This window comes from Arvicola amphibius, chromosome 4 (genome assembly GCF_903992535.2).
Source record: "Arvicola amphibius chromosome 4, mArvAmp1.2, whole genome shotgun sequence".
In the NCBI taxonomy this organism is placed as follows: domain Eukaryota; kingdom Metazoa; phylum Chordata; class Mammalia; order Rodentia; family Cricetidae; genus Arvicola; species Arvicola amphibius.
In genome coordinates this window covers 154,506,703-154,526,757 of record NC_052050.1, presented here as the reverse complement: position 1 = coordinate 154,526,757, position 20,055 = coordinate 154,506,703, and the positions used below count along the sequence as shown (strand labels likewise).

Here is a 20,055-nt window from a genome sequence, read left to right as displayed (position 1 = left end):
CCAGGCCTTTCCCCTTTGTCTTCTGTGTGCCATCCTGGCAGATGTGGCAGCGTGCTTCTGTTTGTCCCTGTCTTGAAGTCTTCCTCTTCCTGTCCAGGCCTTTTCACTGTGTGCTCCGTCTCCTCTCCTAGTGGTCCTCTCTCTGTCTGTCTGTCTGTGTATTTCCAAGTGCTGGAGTACAGGACCTCCCAAGGCCCCGGATCAGGCAGCCTGCAGTCAGCCAGTGGATGTTCTGACAGGCCTGTGGCCCGGCCAGGTTTGGAAGCTTGGGCAGATGCTGGACTTCTGTGGGTGGTTCTCCACCAACACTGAAGTTGGGAAGTGGCCACCTGAGTTGACTGGGTGCTGTGCTTCGAATGGCCATCCACTGGGTCTTCCCCAAGGCCACTGTGGTGGTCCTCTGTGGTGGTCCTCTGCGGCTGGGGCTGACTCCAAGCCTGCTGGAATCAAACATCATGTGGATGTCACACCAGAAACAGCCAGAGTGGCCAGTCTTGTCTTAATTCGTGTGTCCTTGCTGGCAGAATCCCCACACTGTGAAACAGTGACCTCCAACCCCTACTGTGTTCAAAGGAATAGCTAGATAGAGCCCTCACAAGCCAAAGGCTTGTTTACTGCTTTCCAGTGGCAGAGTCTGTAGATGAGTCAGACCCCGAGACCCGCAGCCTCCCTCTTCCTGGTCCTCTCCCTGAAGTTGGTGAGACCCGAGACTTGTTTGAGGGGATCTTACTGCTTTCTTCCTGCTCTGGTGTCCTCTCTGGAGCAGCAAGCATCCCTGCCATGGCGGCCTCTCCTGAAGGCATGACTGGTCTGTGTGCCGCATAGAACTCAGGGAGAGGCACGAAGTGAAGACTCCCCACCCCTGGTAGCTTTGTGGGGAAGCTACCTTCGGTGCGGCCAAATTTAAACCTTTCTATCAACTCCTCCCCCTTTCTTCTCCCTCCTTTCCCCACTCCTAGCTGTAGAGATACTGAACTCGGGCTCATATATACTAGGCAATGTCCTACCCTCAGCTATATTCCCAGCTTGCTTTTTTCTTCTATTTTGAGACAGAGTCTGATTAAGTTTCCCAGGCTAGCTTTGAACTCACATAGTTCAACTTTTCATCCTCCTGCTTCAGCTCCTGAGCAGTGGAGGTGGCAGGTGTATACTACCAGGCCCAGCTAGACTGGTAATTTTGAAAGGTATTGACAATAAAAACATACTAGAAAAAAATCTTAGGAGCCTTTAACTTGATTACTAAATACAGAAGCCACCCTCACCTGTAAGGATGACCTGAAAGACATTTGTCAAACAAGACTGAAAGTCATTTCAGATGGGATCAGCAGTTTAGTTTTGGGTACTATTCTGTTACTGCCAAAATATTGGATGCTTCCCAAAACCCTGGGCCTCTCCAGCCCTACATACTCCATAGTGAAAGGCAGACTTTAATTCAGAGACCTGAGCCTGGTGGATCAGCAAGCGCAGCTCAGTCTAGGTCTGTAGCAAGGCTGAAAGAGGTGGCAAGCAGAGAGGAGCTCCTGCCACCCCCACACCTCTGTTCCCAGGCTGTGAACTGTCAGTGTGAAAAGCTCCATTATTAGAAATGTCAGGGGAAAGATGAGTTTGATTTGTGGCTGTATTTGCTGCATTAGTTAAAACCTGTCCCAGCCATGTTTTAATAATGTAAACCAGAGCCGGGCGGTGGTGGCGCACGCCTTTAATCCCAGCACTCAGGAGGTTAGAAGAAGGTGGATCTCTGTGAGTTCGAGGCCAGCCTGGTCTACAAAAGCTAGTTCCAGGACAGGCTCCAAGCTAGAGAAACCCTGTCTCGCGAAAACAAACAAACAAAAAATAGTGTAAACCAGTTGTATTCACACAGGAGCGCCTAGCATCCCCATAAAGACTGGAGCTTTAAATTACCCATGTGTGCCAGTTTCCATGGAGATACTTCACAGGGCTCGCTGCCTTCCAAACCTGTTCTGCTGTGGTGTGGGGGTGGCGTCCTCTTCCCTTGTGTCAGGAGGCCTACGAGGACTGAGGCTGCCGAGGAAGACTCAGCCATTTTCTCAATTCACTTGCCTCTCCCGATTCATTCTGGGGTTCTGGAAGGAGTGATGAGGACAGGAACTCTATTCAACACGGCACCCTGCTCTTCACGCCACCTAGCAGGCCTGCTCACTGTCTCACTGTGGGTTTCTGTCGGGAGCCAAGTGCCGATGATCCACCCCTGCTCAGGGCCAGGACAGCCCTGTCCTGGTGTGGGGAGCCCTGATGCTCAGGATGCCTTGGGCATCTTGGCAGTTGACATTTTAATGGCAGGACTGGGGCATTCGCATTAACATCTCATAGTGTTGGGGACAGCTTACATGCTGAGAATCATCCATATTTAAGAGTTGTCCTGAGCCTGTAGCCCAAGTCACACGTAAATTACAAGTCAAATTGAGCTGGTTTTCACATGCACTGTTCCAGGGACACCACTGTAGCAGTTTTGATGTGGCTGGGGCAGCCATAGTTTCCGTTTGAGTGTAGCTGTTGAAGTTTGCTGAGGGTCCCAAAAGGCCCAGAAACAACCCTCCTAGGCTGTGACATCGAGCCACTGTCACCACCTCATCTGGTTTTCCATTAAGCAAGTCTTGGCCCAGACACCACCTCTCAGAGATACCAGGCAGAACCGAGGGGCAGAGAAGCTTTGCGTGGGCGCATCTGCCTCCCATGGCCTCCTGCTTCAGGGATGAAGCCATTGAATAGAAGAGGTCCGTGCATGGTGTGCGTGCTGTGCATGGTGTGCGTGCTGTGCCTTGGCAGTTGTCTGCTCCTCCCGCTAGCCTGGAGCCCGCCTGGCAAAGAGCTAGCCATAGAGTCACAGAGCCGGACCAACTCTACCCTGGTGGAGGGGTAGCTTGGGAAGGTGTGAGCCACTAGGGCACTGGGCACACTGCTGGTCCTGACAGCCCCTGCACCGCGGTCTCTGGTTGTCCTGACCCAGCACCGCAGGCTCCTGGGATGTTGCCCATGCTGCACCCCTTTGTCGCCACCCTCCATGCACCTCACTTGGCCTCTTCCCTGTTTGATCGGCACTCCTGAGTGTGCTTGTATCATAGAGCCAAGATTGAGAAATAGTCCAAAGAATCGAGAGGAAAACTGGCATTTCTTAAGTGAACTTCAAACACAAGTGGAGGTGTTTAGCCGTATTTTCATGGTAAAGATTTGTTTCATTATATTTTCATGGTGAGTCATAGCCTTTGAGAGTGAAGACCTCTTATGAGGACTGAAACATGCACGCTCTTCAGAGCACGTGACCCGTTCAGTGGGTGCTGCCAGGTTCCAGCCAGAGGAGAGCACAGGGACCTGAGTATAACCTTTCCCCTGTTGGTACTGAGCTTCGCAGCTCAGGAGCAGCAGGTACCATGTTCCTGAGTATGTATGAAATGCCCCTACCTCACCTGAGGACCATTCTATGACAGCAGCGTGTCCCCAGGATAGCATCTCAGGCATGGACGTGGGCTTCTGAAGTGTGAAGTTCTTAGGAAGGCACTGGTAGGCATAACTGCCTCTTCTACCATGATGAGTGCCCTCTGCCTCCCTCGCTGGGGCACACTGTTGCCATGAGGCACTCTTGGCAGCTCGTGTGGGACCCTCTTGTACCAGCCCTCCCCTCCCTTGGGACATCATGCCAAGAGATGCTGCCTGGATTGCTGTCTCAGCATCTAGGGCTGTGGCTGCCCTGGCAATGCGCCTTAAGGGTAGAGACTCAGGGATGTGCTTTTCCTGTCATCTGATGAGGATGCTGTGTGGGAGTGGGAGAAGACAGCACACGGGCCTTTGCCTCCTGGTTTCCTGCTTCAGTGTGCTGCACTCGAGTCTGACATGGGGATAGATGAGACATATGGAGCAACAATGCATGCATGGCGAGTATCCCCTGAGAATGAAGGGAATGCTGGGCTGTGATTCTGTTACTGCAGAGGCCCAAGTCAGGGCAAGGGGGCTACCTTTTAGACACCTCCATGGGTGAATGGGTAAAAGGTGGGTTCCCTTTGGGGGGGTCATACATAACTGCCTGTCCTTTGGAGAGGGTCCAGGGAGTCCCCACTGTTAGCCTACCACAGCCATGATATCTTTGTAGGACTTTTGGAGCTGGAGACACCCTCCCCGTTGAGTGGACCACCTCCAGCCTAATCTGCTATTTGGTGTCTTCACGCCACAGTGACTGTCATAGTGAATGTAGATGAACTTTAGCATGCCCCAAATGCTACTACATCATGCTGCCAATGCAAGTAACTGTCAGGGGTACTTTTCATCCTTATTTTCTTGGCAGGAATATATGAGTACAGTATGGTTCTTCCATGCAGACCACTATCCACGTGTCATCCTGGAGTCTAGTGGGTGATGATGCCACGTGCAGCCTGAGTACCACCTCACCCTGGTGAGGTCTGGCTTCCCTGGCAATCAGATAGCACATCTATGTCACCATTTTGGCTTGGGCAAAGATTTTAGGTGTGTGTCTGCTTAACTGAGCTGTGACTTCTGCACTCAGAGAGCCCTGCTGTGTCACCATTGATCTCCCGCATGCCAGACTTATGTGAGCATGAAGGGTCTAGACCTAACTTAGTAACATGCTGCTTAGAGGAACAAATGCAGGTACACTGGGACTGGGTGTCAGGGCACTGGAAACTGGGTCTGGGAAGGGGTGTCCTTCAGACATGAGCACATGGCCTGAGATGGCTCTGGGTTGTGCTGGGTCATCACCATGAGTATGGAGGTTGAAGTTGGCCAGGGTCTTATCCAACCCTCCAGGTCTGCTTTCTGGGGGCAGTGTCTCCTATGTTCAGATCTGCTTTGCCGTTTCTTTCCTCCCAAGATTTATCCAAGGATGATTTGTTTGGGAAGTTTCCTCCCTGTCCTATCTTTTTATTCCAGTGTTAAGCTGGAACTTTCCCCAGAGCTGCCACAGTGCCAGTGATGGGAGCTGCATGAACCTGGCAAGAATGCCTATCTGCTTAGCCTGGCGTGCCACCTGAAGTGTGGCCATCATGCCTGCATGGTGGGAACCCTCAAAGCTAAGGCTCAGCCCCAGTTCCAAAACAGTGTTGTCTCCAAGGTAGAATCTTAGCTTTGGAGTCGCAGGGTTTTGTTTGTGATTTTTGAGATTTCTCCAGCTGAACTGTGCTTTCTGAAGTAATTGTGTGTGGTGTTGTTACCCAGTTTGTCAGTATTTTCACTAAACAGTGTCCCATAATTACTGACTCAGCCCTGCACTTGTCTTCATTAGAAATATATTCAGTATTTTGTAAATATGCCCACAGTGCAGTTGGAAGGTATATAATTTCAGATTCTTAAAACTCACATGTGTACCCACAATGTTTTTGTTTTTGAATTTGGGTACATTTGCTGAGCTTTCTGGCGCATTCATTTTGGAAGGAGGGAACCAGTTGTAGGAGATAAATACAGACATCACTTGGCTTTCATGCCTGGCCACTCGTGACAGGTTGGTGTGACTTTGGGAGATAAAGGGCTGGGTGCCGGTGTGAACTCTCTGTCTTGCCCCTGACCAGCCCCAACCAGCTTCGCTGCTCTCGGAGCTGCGTTGCCTGCCAGCCCACCAACGAGAGGCCCTTTCTGTAGGGGCTGCAGTTGACTTCAGATGTCTGTTGGCTTCATCCCCGCTTTCCTGTTAGGAAGTGATGGGAATTGTGTTGTAAGTTTAATAACTAAGGACACGAAGATCTGTGTCTAGCATGTTCGTGGTTCGTGGGCAAGTCTGTAAGTAGTAACTTTTCCATCTTCTTATACCTCCTCTTGGGTGCACCATCACCACCCGTGCCTGGCAGGCAGTGTATTGGCCCATGTTTCTGCCGCAGGCAAGGGTGCCACCAGCACTGATCTGCGCTCCAGCTCATCTCTGTTCTGAGTCTGGCGCCATGCCAGGGCTAGAGGCCCAGGCAGGATTTGCCAGGACCTGAGCTCTAGGGCACAGGTGAGTGGCAGCAGAACCAGCGTCCGTGTCATCTACAGCCAATCAGGCATCATGGCCTCCAAAAGATGCCTTCCCCTTTGGCCAGTGTCAGCTCAGCCTCCCCTGATACCGGAGGGCAGACTCTGACCTCAGAGCTGACACCTGGGTTCACAGTCCTTCAGCACCCGTTACCCTGCGCCACCCAGCATGAAGCTCAGCAGAAGGAAGTTTTGTATCTGTGGGTTTGGGGAGAGTGGGTCCTGTGGACAGACTGTTGGTAGCATACTTACCACAGGCACATGGCAGAGACATTATTCATCTGCATGGTGGAAACAGCTCCCAGTTTCCCGACACTAGGCCTGTAGTTACTGTTAATTCTCCAGTCAGCAGTGCTGGTAATCCTGGCATGGCTCTGTAGAAGCACTGAGTAAGCCTTCAGTGCTTTCTTATGAGTCATTGGAGGCCAATAGGGAAGCTGTGATGCTGCCCAGGGCGGCCCGCCCACCCCCTGCCATCCTCACCAGACTCCCATCCAAGAGTAGAGAGAAGCTGCAGCTAGTTTGTACATGTAGCAGGCAGGATCTCAGTCTGCCCACAGTGGGTGAGTCTGGAAGGGGTTGGTTGCCTTAGTCCCAGTGGCCTTTCCTGGGCTGTAGTGTCACCCCAGTCCCGGCATGCTGGTCATTCTGTGTAGCTCCTCCTGTCACTGCTCTTCCCCACCCACCTGTCACCCTGCACCACCAGAAACCCAGGAGCTCAGTGCCTCTTGCTGCTGCTGTGCATAGTGAGGGCGAGCCCAGGGCAAGCCAAAGTCATTTGTGGTTACAATTTCTCTTTCTATTTTAGTTCTGGATCCGGGAAGTTATGTTTTAGGCGGTGAGTGTTTAATGGTTTTCACATCGACTATTTCCAAATGAGGTGGATCGTCAATGTCCTTTTGCCGTCTAAGTGATCTTGTGTTTAGGAATCATGTTCACGGCAGAGAAATACCCCATGAGCCTTGCAGGTAGCTAGAGGGGCAAGTTGATTCTGATGAGCATGGCAGGATGGCTTCCAGATTTCTACCCTGCGTTTCCATAATGCAGAGGTACAGAGAAGCTGAGGGACGGGCTTGAAGGGATTCCCCCTCCCTGGGAGCTTTGGGCCTTGAACAGGCTTGTTGGGGTTCCCCCCTTCATTGAGCACCTTGGACCTTGGCCACAAGTCTAGACATGAAGAAGCTGGGAGGAGATGGCTGCCTGAAAGCTGCTGAATGCTGCATTTCTCCTTCCTGTCCCTGAGGCAGCCCTAGGGCTCCAAAGTGAAGGACTCCCTCTCTCAGGATAGACTGGAAAGGCATTTACAGGCACTGGCCTGGACTCTGGGAGACAGAGAATGTACTGGCGGAGGGGGACTCCATCACCGAAAGTGGCTGTGGGGAACAGGGCCTGACAGGCACCTCTTTGACTCTTTGAGTGCGTGCCGGACAAGGGATTTTTCCATTTGCAGCCATAAACAGACTGCCTTTGTTAAATCCATCAGGAATTGAACTCAGTGACATGTTTGTCCTGTCCCCACAGTGTAATTTGGTTAGTGGGTTTCGCTTGTTTCAGCTGAAATTCGAAGCTTCCATTAAGTGGCTAATGCTGGCCAAGATGGACTTCCTGTGTATTATTTAAAGCTCGCCCCTGTCCCTTGTGCTGACTTCTCTGGTTGAATTTTGAGTTCCCATGCATATTGTCCCTCCTAGGGCAGCAAGATTGTCATCCCATGTGCTTGCAGAGGCACCTGTGAGGATTCCTTCTGGGCCACCCACCCTCTGCCTGGCTTCACTCCCCCATTCTGCTTCAGGCATCTCCTTTGGGGACCCACTGAACTCAGTGAAATGCTTCATTAAAAACTAGACTCGGGACGGGGGCTGGGAGCTATGGTACCACCCTTGTAGAGGACCCGAGTTCGGTTCCCAGCGCCCACTCTGGGCTTTCACAGCCACTTATAACCCCAGCTCCAGAAGATCTTACCATCTCCCCTGAGGGCACCCACACTCACATGTGCAAACTCCCACAGAAACACGTGATGAAGAAGTAATTTAAAAACACAGCTAACCAGAAACTCCCCTTAAATCTTAGGAATGTTGCTTGTTCTTCTTAAACCTGAGAGAAGACAGCCTTTTAGGAAGTCCAGCTTCCTTCCTTTCCCTGCAATAGTAGAAGGGGAAGGTGTGTCCTCAGCCTGGAGGGAAGAGCAGAAGCCATTAGAGTTTGGCTACGCCTATTTTGAATCACGACCTGACTTAGAACCTGGTGATCCTGTGACAAGCCTGTTTAGAAAGCACAGTGCAGTGATTTTGTGTATTTGTCAAGTTGTGCCGCTGTAACCACAGTTACTCTCATCCCCACAGCCAACTCTCCCATTTACACCCTCCCCTCCCTCCCCATGCCCACCTTATCCCGGGCGGCCATTCCTGCTGCTTCTTCTAAGTGGAACCACATGGTCCCTACCTCCTGGTGCCTCTTTCGAGTGCCTGTTGGCCCTCCGTGGCCGGCCTCGCCTGCCTGAGTTCTGAGGTCCAGCACATGACAAGAACATCCTAGTTCTCTCTTTCTTGAAGCTCCTGGTCACAGAAACACTTTGTGTAGTTGCTGTCCTGCAGCCTGCAAGGATGGGGTCTTGGTCTGTCATTGTGTGTTAGCTGCTCATCTCCCTCAGGGTATGGTCCACTTAGACAATGATGGCCACAGGTCCAGTCCGCCTGCATGACCCATGTAGGTGCAGCCATGCCCTGCAAGGAGTGAGCTCTGTTCTCCTCTCTGCCCTGTGTGGGTCATAAGTGAGGGCTGATCTGTCATGCCCGGTGACCTTTACCCTGGGGTCTGGTCACTCACCCTCCTTGCCAAGTAGCTCTTCTGTCCTGGGTGAGGTCCAGTGATCAGCAGAACTCTAGTTGTTTCCCCTAGTACAGGACTCTTGGGGGGCAAGGGGTTGTGGGGTGAGTGTGGGTTGTTGGCAGACTCAGAGTAAGCTGAAACCACTTTCCATTTAAAATTGGATACCTTGGCCTTGAAATTCTGGCATGCAGACCACTGGGGTTGTGTGGAGGCGTGCAGTGGGAAAGCTGGGCTAGCAGACCACTGGGGTTGTGTGGAGGCGTGCAGTGGGAAAGCTGGGCTAGCAGACCACTGGGGTTGTGTGGAGGCGTGCAGTGGGAAAGCTGGGCTAGCAGACCACTGGGGTTGTGTGGAGGCGTGCAGTGGGAAAGCTGGGCTAGCAGACCACTGGGGTTGTGTGGAGGCGTGCAGTGGGAAAGCTGGGCTAGCAGTAGTTGTGCTTGCCATGTATCTCCCTGTTCATCGTTCCGGAGGGTCCAGAATCTTCACTATCTCTGGATAGGGCAGAACCAGCCAAGAATTGCAGAGGGTCCGAGACTTCCAGGAGATGCTTTATCCAGTGAACAGGGCACGAGCAGTTCCAGTGCTGTCTTCAGTGGAACCTCCATAAGTAAGCTTCACTTGACTGAGGACCTGGTTCCTTCTTTACTTTTCCTGATTGCTGATGACTGGTTCTCTCATCAGTCTGAAAACTAGAAGGCAGATTCTTCATACCGAAGCCCACGTGTCTCTTGGCTCAGAAGTGGTGAACCATCTTCCCTGAGAGATGCTATTATCTTGAGAGATGGAGATGACATAATCCACAGACTGTGTTCACAAGCACACACAGACACGCTTGTCCTTGGTTGAGGGAAGGTGTGAATCTGATATGTGCACAGCAGAGTTCTGTGTGGTGCTAAGGCCATCACTGTCCCTGGAGAACTGTCCGTTGTGGTCCACATCCTCTGCCTACAGATCCCTGACCGGGAGGGGTGGAGGGCAGCCTCCAGCCTGGACCTTCCCTCCCAGAAGAAACTTCCGGGATAGCTCTGGAAAAGGGTGGCGGAAGGCTTGTGTCCCTGCAGATGAGGGGTCATGGGACCCTCTCCAGCCCTGCTTGAGTGATGCCCCTCAGGTGCTGAGCCCACTCAAGTTCTGAGTGCTGGGCTTGAGGCCAGGAGAAGAGAGTGGTCAGTGCTGCTCATGTTCCCCCACAGCAGGCCGAAGATGGGTGGGGAACTGGCTTTCTAAACCGTTTTCTGAAGGGATTCAGCATTGGGATGTTCTCACTGTGTAGTCTAGAGCTCTGTTTGCTTCTTTCTTCAAGCAGGGGGAGGGGAGCCTGCTCAGCCTGATGGAAACCCGCTGTCTCCAGTCTCCCCCAGACCTGCTAGAAGAACCAACCTCCCAGGGTCTGTGTGGGGACTCAGTCACCAGTGGATGAGCTGTCCCATGAAAGGCAGTCAGCAGACATCTCAACACCTGCCCAGACCGTAGGACCCTCTAGGAAAACCTGCAGAGTACAGCAGTCACCCTCCAGCTGCTCTGCCTTGGTCTTTAGTGTGACTGTGACAGAGGTGTATACCAGTCCATAGTCAGCTGGGGGGCACACCAGGGATAGAGAACACTGCAGCTCAGGGGGGAGAGGGCCGGGGTAGAGAACACTGCAGCATAGGTGGGGAGAGGATATTAGGGTGTGTAACCAGTCCATAGTCAGCTGGGGAGAGATAACCAGGGGCTTTGAGAGGGATGTAGTGTGGGCTGGGTCTAGCTACAGAGTTCCATCACACGGGGACACAGAGACACGAGGAAGTGCTGTAATCGCGACTGGTAGGAAGACGACAAATTGTACCTCCACAATTTCATTCCAGTTTTTTTGATTAGTGGCAGGATGATGAGTATTCTTGCTAGAGTGGCTTTGTCTTTAGTGTATTCTGGAACATTTCTTGTCCTGCTCTTGTGAGCTGTACCAATTGAACCCTCCCCATGCTTCCAACATGAGTGATGTTATTGAGGTTAGACCGTTTACCGTTCTGGGCACCGTGTGTTTGGAACTCTGCCCCTTAGGTGTGTTAGGTCACCATAGTCTCCTGTTTGCTTGTCCATTACCCACAGTGAAGAGGTACAAATGGCTATTCGAAAAAAAATCTGTATTTTAATTTTATTTTCTTAAAAATCCATCTGACACCAATATGGCAAAAATGTTAAATTTGAGTTATTTTTGTGCTTCAGAGTTCTGTGTTTGTGTTGTTTTATAATATTTGTCTCCTATAATCTGAGTGGAAGTGCGGGCTGTCCTTAGGGACAGTGACAGTAGGCAAGTCTCCAGGCAGGACACCAGCCCTTTGCCTCTTTGCTGCACTTGGCAAAAGCGGTTGGGGTTGACTCAGTGACACACACCTGCTTGGTTCTCACGTTTAAGAAGATGCACTCCTCAGGCTAGCTGCAGGCTGTTCTGCTCGTGAAACCTGCATCTTCCCAGGCTATAACTCTGGTGGTCCTTTGCTGAGCCTCTGAAGTGCTGACTGGCCTTTCTGGGTGCAGGCACTGCCCCCACAGCCTGCTTCTTTCTCTCCAAGATCTTTGGAGTAGGAGGTCTTAGAACCGCCTAGTCCTGATTCTGCAGTGGTTTGCTGAAGGGTCTTCCTGCTGACTTGTCACCTCTGCTCCCGTGATGTTCAGGACAGAGCCTGGATCCTTGCCTTATCATGAAGTGCTGTCTGTCTAACTGTCCTCGGGATTATTGATCTGTTCTTTTTAGTACTTTATTAATTAGTCATGCGAACAAGGTCCTGTGGCTGGTCTAGACTCTGTTGCTGCTACTAAGTGCCTGTTTGTTCTGGTTGGGCCGAATCCTAACAGCCTTCTTCCACCCTGAAGGTCTTCTTGCTAATCTGAAACCCTTGCTGTGGTCTGCACCTCTGGTGGTCCGCCTGAGTTGGCGTCCGTCGGAGACAAGTGCTTGCGGGTTTTATTTTAAAAACCGAGGCAGTCAAATGATTCATAGGAGCCGCTCTGGCTCCTGGCTTTGGTCAGAAAGAGCAGGAATTAATATTTAACTGCCTGTGTTAGCACATTGAGAACAGATCCTGACCTTCAGTGTCTCAGCCAGGCCCTCGCTGCCCTGTGGTTAACCCTTCCCTGGAGGGCTCCCCACAGCTCAACTCAGAGGCGTCTCCAGCCAGTAAGCCTAGTGCATGTGTCACAGTTGCACCGATGGGCATGAGGATGAGACCTTTTCAGGAAGCTTGTGATCCGAGATGGGAGAAGAGCATCAAGGAGGGGCCTGAAGGAGCCAGGGACCCCAGGAACTGCACTGTGTGGTCACAATGATTTTCTCCAGGGCTCCTGTTTTATAGACTTGGAGGTGTTTTCACCCCAAACATCTCTCCTGAGGGTAGAGAGGAAAGTGTTGTTCCCCTCTAAGTGGATGCCCCTGGGGCTGTGGTGTGACTTCAGCCTTCAGAGTCTCAATGGGGACTCATGGCTATTCCTGAAGCTTAGTGTGATGGTTTCTGGGAATGTTACCAGGCACTGAAAGGTATTTGTGCCTTCTTCTCTTACTCCTGTGTTACAGCACTCCTCAGTGCAGAGACCTGGCCCCTAGAAGTGAGGAGCCCCAGGACAGCTGTCTTCTCCATGAGCAGGGAGGGGGTGGAGCCCTCCCGGCCTTCCTGGAGGTCTTATGTGTGGCTCTTAATGAGTCTTTGGTCCCCATCCCCTATACCCATCAGCTTTCCCACAAAACGAGAGGCTAGAGAGGAGGCACACGAAGTCATCTCTAACTGGAAGGGGCTGCTGGGCTTTTACTCTAATCAAGGTAGTACCTTCTGGGCAGCCATTAGAGGGTTTGGAGCAGTGGGTTTGGTTTAGTTGGAAGCTCCCTTTGAGGAGCCAGATCCTGAGATCCTGATGAGGGAATGCTTACTTGGCTCATTGTGGGCTGAGACCAGTCACTGCTCTGGGAGTGACTATGTTGTATCTGACCCCAGGGCTGGGAAGTTGGCTCCTGTGGCAGAGGCTCCCGGGGATGTAGCCGCAGTTGGAACTGTTTATTCAGACTTCTGCACAAATAAAGCTGGACCCTTTTGAGAAAAAAAAGTGCAGGTGGGAGCATGCACAGCGACAAAACAAAACACGATTGCAGAATGTATGCATTTACGCATCTTGCAGCATAGTATGGGGCAAATGGGAAGGGCTTCATGGCCTCAGCAAGCAGGTATCTGATCAGAGGGACTGGTGTATAAAAAGACTGGAGAGAGAGCCAGGAAGTATGTGGCTGGAACAGAACACAGGAGCCAGGCTGCTAGGCAGTACCCTCACTGGCTGTGAACGGGGAGTTCCCCCAGCAGCAGAGGCCACCCAGGAAGGTGATGCAGTGTTCTGTGTCTGGCAGCTGACCACTTATTTGAAAAGCACAATCCCCCTGCCTCATGTGGCTCCTGTCGATGCCCCGTGTGAGAGTGCTTTGGGCCTCTCCCTGAGCAGATAGCCACTCACCGTGTCAGTGTCTGCCTGGGGATTTGGGTAGAACTCAAGTCCCTCACCTGTAGGGCTAAGCCAGCCATGTCCAGGCTATGGTAGGGAACCCGGGAGCCGCATGTGGCCTCCAGGACATCAGGATGGTCTCTGTTTCAGTGTGGCAGCACGGTGGGGAGGGTCTGCACTCCAGGCTCTCTGCCCGTGCTGACGCGCGCTTCTCTCCACAGTGTGCAGGAGAAGAGAACTGGGTGGACAGTCGGACCATCTACGTGGGACACAAGGAGCCCCCTCCAGGGGCAGAGGCCTACATTCCACAGAGATACCCCGACAACAGAATCGTCTCCTCCAAGGTAGCCTCACTTTCTGCTCAGAGTTTCTACCCGAGGGAGGCTGCACAAAGGACAGCACCTCTGAGCAGCACTGGTGCTCCTGTGCAGCTGCCCTCGGCAGTCACTGCTCTCCCGGCAGTCACAGTGCTTCTGACTGCTGTCCCCGTGCCAGGCAGCACTGCTCCGCTCCTACAGGGCTGTCAGGGTGCTTTGCTGGGCCTCACCCTCTCCACTCCTCTTTAGTCTCCCCCAGCAGAGGTTCAGACTTGAAGTGTAAGGTGTGAGTCCCATCTCAGTGCTGCCCCTTCCCCATCCACCACCTGGCTGTGGACTGCCAGCACAGTGCCACAGACAGGGAGGAAGAGTGCAGCTGGGTCTCCTCGGTGATTTCAGACAAGAGGATGAACGTGAGTCCCAGATGAGGAGCAGACATCCCCCAAAACATGCATTTGTGTAACATGTCTGTACACTGTGTGTGCATTGCATGTGTTGCATGTGCGTACCGTGTTTGGGTGTGTGAGTGTGTGTGGCCAAGGTGCAGATATGTACGTGACACCCAAATGTTCTGAGACACGGGTAGGGCCTACCTACAGGTGTAACGGGCACCTGGCTGTTGGGGAATACACCGCTCTCTGAAGGAGCCGCTTGCACCACAGCTGCTACTGTGCGTGTGCTATGAGGTCAGCTGAGCTCTCCTTTGAACTCAGAGCCCTGCATTTGTTGAGAAGATTTTATGACCCTAAAGGTTAGCTTCTGTAAGATTTTTTTAAAATACAGTTATTTATTTTGTAACAGAGCATTAAAGTATTTGTAATAGCTTTTGTCCAGAAGCACAACACAGGCAAGTAAAATACACTCCTTAGTAAAACCCACCACACGAGTGTTCCCTGAGGTGACACGGGCTGGATAATGAAGAGACAGCTGACAGAGAAACCCTGTCCACAAGCACACCTCCCATCCCACCTCTCTGGGAAGGTGAGTCCTCCACTGACAGACCCAGTATCACCCTACCATGTGTGTGCATGCAATGCGTGTGTCCGTGTGTGTCCGTGTGTCCGTGTGTGTGTGTGTGTGTGTGTGTGCGCGCGCGCCATCTGTGTATAGACATGTCTGCCCAGGCTGTATAGGGTGCTTGTGAAGAGCTGAGCATCCTGACTGGACTCTCTTAGAGCAGGGTTTAGAGAGCCAGGGAGCTCCATCCTCACTCCTTTGCTTTCAGCCATTTGTGGCCTGTTGCCCACGTTGACTCTGAGAGGCTTTATCTTCTGTTCCTGTCCCTGGAGAACAGGAACTACCACAGCCTCCTTGTTTTCTGGAAAGGAAATCCACAGAGAGGTTGTGTGGGAATTGCAGTTCCCAGGGGTGTTCAGGAGCAATTTCTCCTAGAGAGGCTCCTTCATACCAGGAATCTTTTGAGCAGGAACCAACAGGATTAAGTCAACACTCTTGGCAGAGAGTGGCCAGAGGGAGGACAGGCCAGGAATTGGCAGAACCACTTGAGCCCATAGAGCCTCCTAGCAGGCTCTCGGCGTGAGGAGTGAGCACCTGTGGCACACCAGTGCCTCATCTCAGTGACAAGTAGCCAGAGATGTCTCCGGAAAGTACGCACAGCCTGGCCCTTGGACAGGAGGAGGGGCTCTGGGCCTCCCCTGACACTGGGCTTATGCAACCCGAAGTGCAAGTCTGTGAGGCATCGCCGGGAATTTATAATTGTTGCTTAAATAGGAGCTCAGGTGCATGGGAAGTGCTAAGTTGTTCAACAGTGTACAAAGGCTCTGTAGATTATGCCTACAGTAGTGTGTCCGTGCATGCAAGGCTGTTTGTTTCTACCTTAGAAATGTCAGAGTGCCTCAGAGCCTAGCAGTTTGGTTAACAGAGGGCAGTGACAGTATTTGTTGCAGGAAGGTCTCAGCGTGCCTACCGTTGCATTAAAGCCCCAACCTGTGTACAGGCAGGGGTGTCGTCACTAGTGGCAGCGGTTAACCAGAGTTTCCATTTCAGCTGTGGGGACTCATTCTCATGGAAAAAGAGAGATGGCCTCTGGCCACACATGAGGTCCCCTGCCCTATGTCTGGGGAGACTGGTCTCAAGAACAGTGCTGCTCATTGCCTTGTCCAGAATGGTCCTGAGGCATGAAAGCAGGGATCCTTGCTTTGCCTTCAGGAGGTTGCCAAAGTAAATACTGGCTCCACCAGTACTGCCTGCTGCCCCTGCCCCATATGCTCAGGAAAGCCAGACTGTTTCTGATTATTGTGAAACTGATTACCTCTGCCACTTTGGATATATTGTTTTATCAATGGATGTTTACACAAATGACTTCCATATTTACCATGTCGCTTAAACACTGAGCAACCTTCTGAGGTTACAACTTATTATGAAGAAACTAAGGTTAGGGGCAGGAACATGTCAGTGACCACAGGGAACATAAGTGACCTTCAGCCATACCTTCCTTCTGCAGGGCCATCATCTCCCAACACCAGCAGTCTTGTGTAGGTAGCATTGAGACTTCCTGTCACTGACAGCCCTTTCCTGGTCACAACAGACAGTGGTACCTTGACTCCATGCGAGCTGGTTACGGGCCAGCATCTGGTTCTGTGCTTTTGCGGGGTAGTCAGGTACAGGCCTGTGGGCTGGATCCATCTCCAGTGGATAACGGCTGACACTCTGGGACCTTCTTATTTCGTGGCTGCTGGCAGAGCAGAAGAATGCCTCGTTCCTCCCGGTGTGTCCCATGACTACTTATGACAACATAGAATAGGTAGGACTTCTGTGAGCCATCTTCCAGGCCAGGGACAGAAAGCCAGAGATTGGCACACCCAGGGGAGCAGGGGACTGTATGCACATGAAACATGTCGGCAGGGGTACCACTGCTCTATGACAGAATACAGAGAGGCCAGTGGGCATGTTCTGCTCAGTGTGAACACGGAGAGGCCAGTGGGCATGTTCTGCTCAGTGTGAACACAGAGAGGTCAGTGGGCATGTTCTGCTCAGTGTGAACATGGAGAGGCCAGTGGGCATGTTCTGCTCAGTGTGAACATGGAGAGGCCAGTGGGCATGTTCTGCTCAGTGTGAACACAGAGAGGCCAGTGGGCATGTTCTGCTCAGTGTGAACACAGAGAGGTCAGTGGGCATGTTCTGCTCAGTGTGAACACAGAGAGGTCAGTGGGCATGTTCTGCTCAGTGTGAACACAGAGAGGTCAGTGGGAATGTTCTGCTCAGTGTGAATACAGAGAGGCTAGCAGGATGATCTGCTCAGGATGAGGCCAGATAATCAGTGGACCCTGGCCTAAAGTCTCCATGAGTGTGAGGAAGCAGGGCTTATTAACTATCTCTTGGAGTTCAACCTGCCTCAAGACATCCTCACGGGAGAAGAAGATGCTGTGACCTCCTCCTTTTCCCCAGCCCTCTTACAGCCCCTTCACAGCAGCCGCTTTGTTCCCCTCCCCCGTCAGTGATAACAGACTTTTCCAGGCTGGGCTACTTTCCACCGCTGATCTGAGAGTGGAGATAGAACTCGATACGTGAGTGTGGATGGCAGTGAGGCATTGTGTCTCCACGGTCTCCACAAAGACGTAGACAAGCACAGAGCAGCGAGATAAAAGATGTGGCTGGCCTGCTGCTATCACATTGCTGGTTCCAGCTCTCACAATAAAGTGCTCCAGTTATGGGCTGCACATGTGCACATACGTGCATGTACACGTGAAAACCATAGGTCAGAGTCGGGTGTCCGCCTCAGTGACACTCCACCTTTTTTTTGACAGTCTCCCCCTGAACCCGTAGCTTACTAACTGATTGGACTGGCTGGTTCCAGGGTCTCCCTGTCTCCACCTCCTTGCTGGGGTTGTGACTGGCACTTCTGTGCCTTACTATTTGTTGGGTATTGGGAATCCAAGCTCTGGTCCTCATGTGTGCATGGCAGGCAGTTTATTGACTGACTGGGCCACCTCTCCAGCCCCTTGTTTTCTCTGTTATAGAGGCGTCACACGTTTATGGACATTTAAATTATCTCATTGATTTTTGTGGTATATGTAGTCAGCAGTAATAACTGATTAACATTTTGTGAACCATGGGATTGCAAAGCTGATGGTTCTCAGCCATGGCGTGGTCTTCATGGTGGTGGTCTGCAGAGCAGTCCTTGTTCTCTGGCACATGGTAGAATCTCATGGTAGAACAGTAACATTCAGGGACCACAGGTCCAGACATGCACATGGCCCTCTGCATGGAAATGCATTGTGTACACCAGGGTCACCTGCTGTGTCCCACTCACCTCCTCCAGGGACAGCCCACAGACCCACTTCAGCCACACCGCAACACAGTCATGAAGACTTTCATTTAGCAGCTACCGCGAAACCTCCGACTATGACCGTAAAGCCACCTGTGTTTCGTGGCTGCTACAGCTCAGGATTTTCCTTCCATGTTGGCCTGCTTCATAAATCCCAAGCTCTCCTCTATTATGTAGACATGTCAGAGGCGCATGGTCTCTTCCAGATTTTGATCCTTTTCTTTATTTCCAAATAAATCTTTCTTCATTGACTGATAGAGTATCATCGGTGTGTTTGGAAAGATTCTACCAGGACTTCCAAATAAAAAATATTTATTTATTTACTCATTGTAATACTGGGAGTTGAATCCAACACCTTGTACATGTTAGTCAAGTGCTCTGTTACTGAACCATGTTCCCAGCTTTTAAAAAAATTATAAAAATAGAAACATATTAAAGCTCTTCCCCATATACAGCAAGTGGTTGGTCACCCCATATTGAACTGTGTGCTGGCTGCTGTACCTGTCTCTCCCCTTTATCCTCTGAGATCATTTTGAAAAAAAAATCCTGATGTCAAATGATTGTCACTGTAAATATTTCAATAGCAGAAACATTGGGTTTCCATCTATATGACTTTGTTACTAAGTAACATATTATAGAAATTTAGGGGATTTTTTTTTTAAAAAAACAGGGTCTCCTATATAGCCCTGGTTGTCATGGAACTTACTATGTAGACCAAGCTGATCGTGAACTCAAAGAGATCCACCTGCTTCTGCCTCCTAAGTGCTGGATTATGTGTGTGTGTGTATAGAGAAATGTATATGTGTGGGTACAGGTACCTGTGGAGGCCAAAAGAGGGTATCAGATCCCTGGAGCTGGAGTTAGAGGCAGTTGTGAGCTGCTGGTTGTGGGTGCTGGGACTATTTTGATTAACTAATGTGTAAGTGATGAATCTTGGCTTGGAAATAAAGTTGACTTCATAGAATGGGGCCTAAAAATCATTTTGTTTGCCTTTAATCCCAGGCAGGACTCGGGAGTCAGAGGCAGGTGGAGCTCCACAAGTTAGAAGCCAGCTGGTCTACAGAGTGAGTTCCAGACAGCCAAGGCTACACAGAGAAACATTGTCAGAAAAACCAAAATAATAATAACAAAAATATGAATTCCATTTGGTGGGGGAATTGTATAAAAAACAAAATATATTAAAAAAATCCTATGTTCATCCCAGAAATGTGAGAGAAGAAGGACACACAGAGATACCGCCATTACAGAGGGCTTGTGTCTTTACTGCTTCCTGAGAAAGCAGTGCTCATGGGCAGGAGAGGGCATTAAGACATTCATCCCATTGACATGATCTGCAGAGTCTCCGCCAGTGACTCTGAGAGTCTCCTCATACTTCTAAACTCATGTGGAAAGGCAAGTGACTGTGGATAGTGACACATAAAATGGGCATGGTGAGGGCAGCACTGTTCCTTGGCACAGAGTGGTCAGTTTGGAGAACACGGAGTGTGGGACCTCGGCACAGAGTGGTCAGTTTGGAGAACACAGAGTGTGGGAATCACCCTCTTTCCTCACCCTACAAACACAGCAAAGGCCCTTGCATGTGGCTGCAGACAGATGCAGCACCCTGCAGCATGGACACCCTACCCTGCCATCAGGGAAGCTGTCTCCAGGCAGCTCAGACTCTGTGCCTTCTGCCACATCTCCCCGTTGTACTGGACAAAGGAGGAGAGATGAGAAGACTCAGGAAGTGGCTACTCTGGCAAGAGTTGTGCCAAGTCTCCACTGGGCCCCTGAATGTTGAAATGCTCTATACATACACAGTAACCACTGCTGAGTGCTTTGCTTTCTCCCTTGACCTGATTGGCCGGGGGCATTTGGATGTGATTACTTCAGAGGGTACCTACCCTCTGTCTTAGCAGCTTGACAGTGTACAACATTGGCAAAATGTCAATAATCTAAATTCTGGTGAGTTTGTATCTAAAACTGAACATTTTCCACTCTGCACTCCCCCACCCTGTTCCTATGTAGTAGAACACGGCATAAGTGGCTTTTGCTTTTGTTTTACACAGTACACATTTTGGAACTTCATACCCAAGAACCTCTTTGAACAGTTCAGAAGAATAGCCAACTTTTATTTTCTCATCATCTTCCTGGTGCAGGTAAGGAAGGCCCTGGCTCACGGTCTCAGTAAATGTCATTTGT

The 20,055-nt window shown here is 51.0% G+C and overlaps 1 protein-coding gene across 9 annotated transcripts in view; it reads left to right on the top strand.

Moving 5' to 3' along the window:
• The window catches only part of Atp11a (ATPase phospholipid transporting 11A), a 108,880-nt gene that overhangs the window by 38,599 nt on the left and 50,226 nt on the right, over positions 1–20,055 (top strand). For all 9 annotated transcript variants that reach the window (XR_005284973.1, XR_005284974.1, XM_038325213.1 and 6 more), the window contains exons 2-3: positions 13,491–13,613; positions 19,923–20,012. Coding sequence is in view for 7 of the 9 variants with exons in the window: in XM_038325213.1 (XP_038181141.1) it covers positions 13,491–13,613; positions 19,923–20,012 (213 nt within the window). In the remaining 2 variants the exon portion in view is untranslated. The remainder of the gene's footprint in view (positions 1–13,490; positions 13,614–19,922; positions 20,013–20,055) is intronic.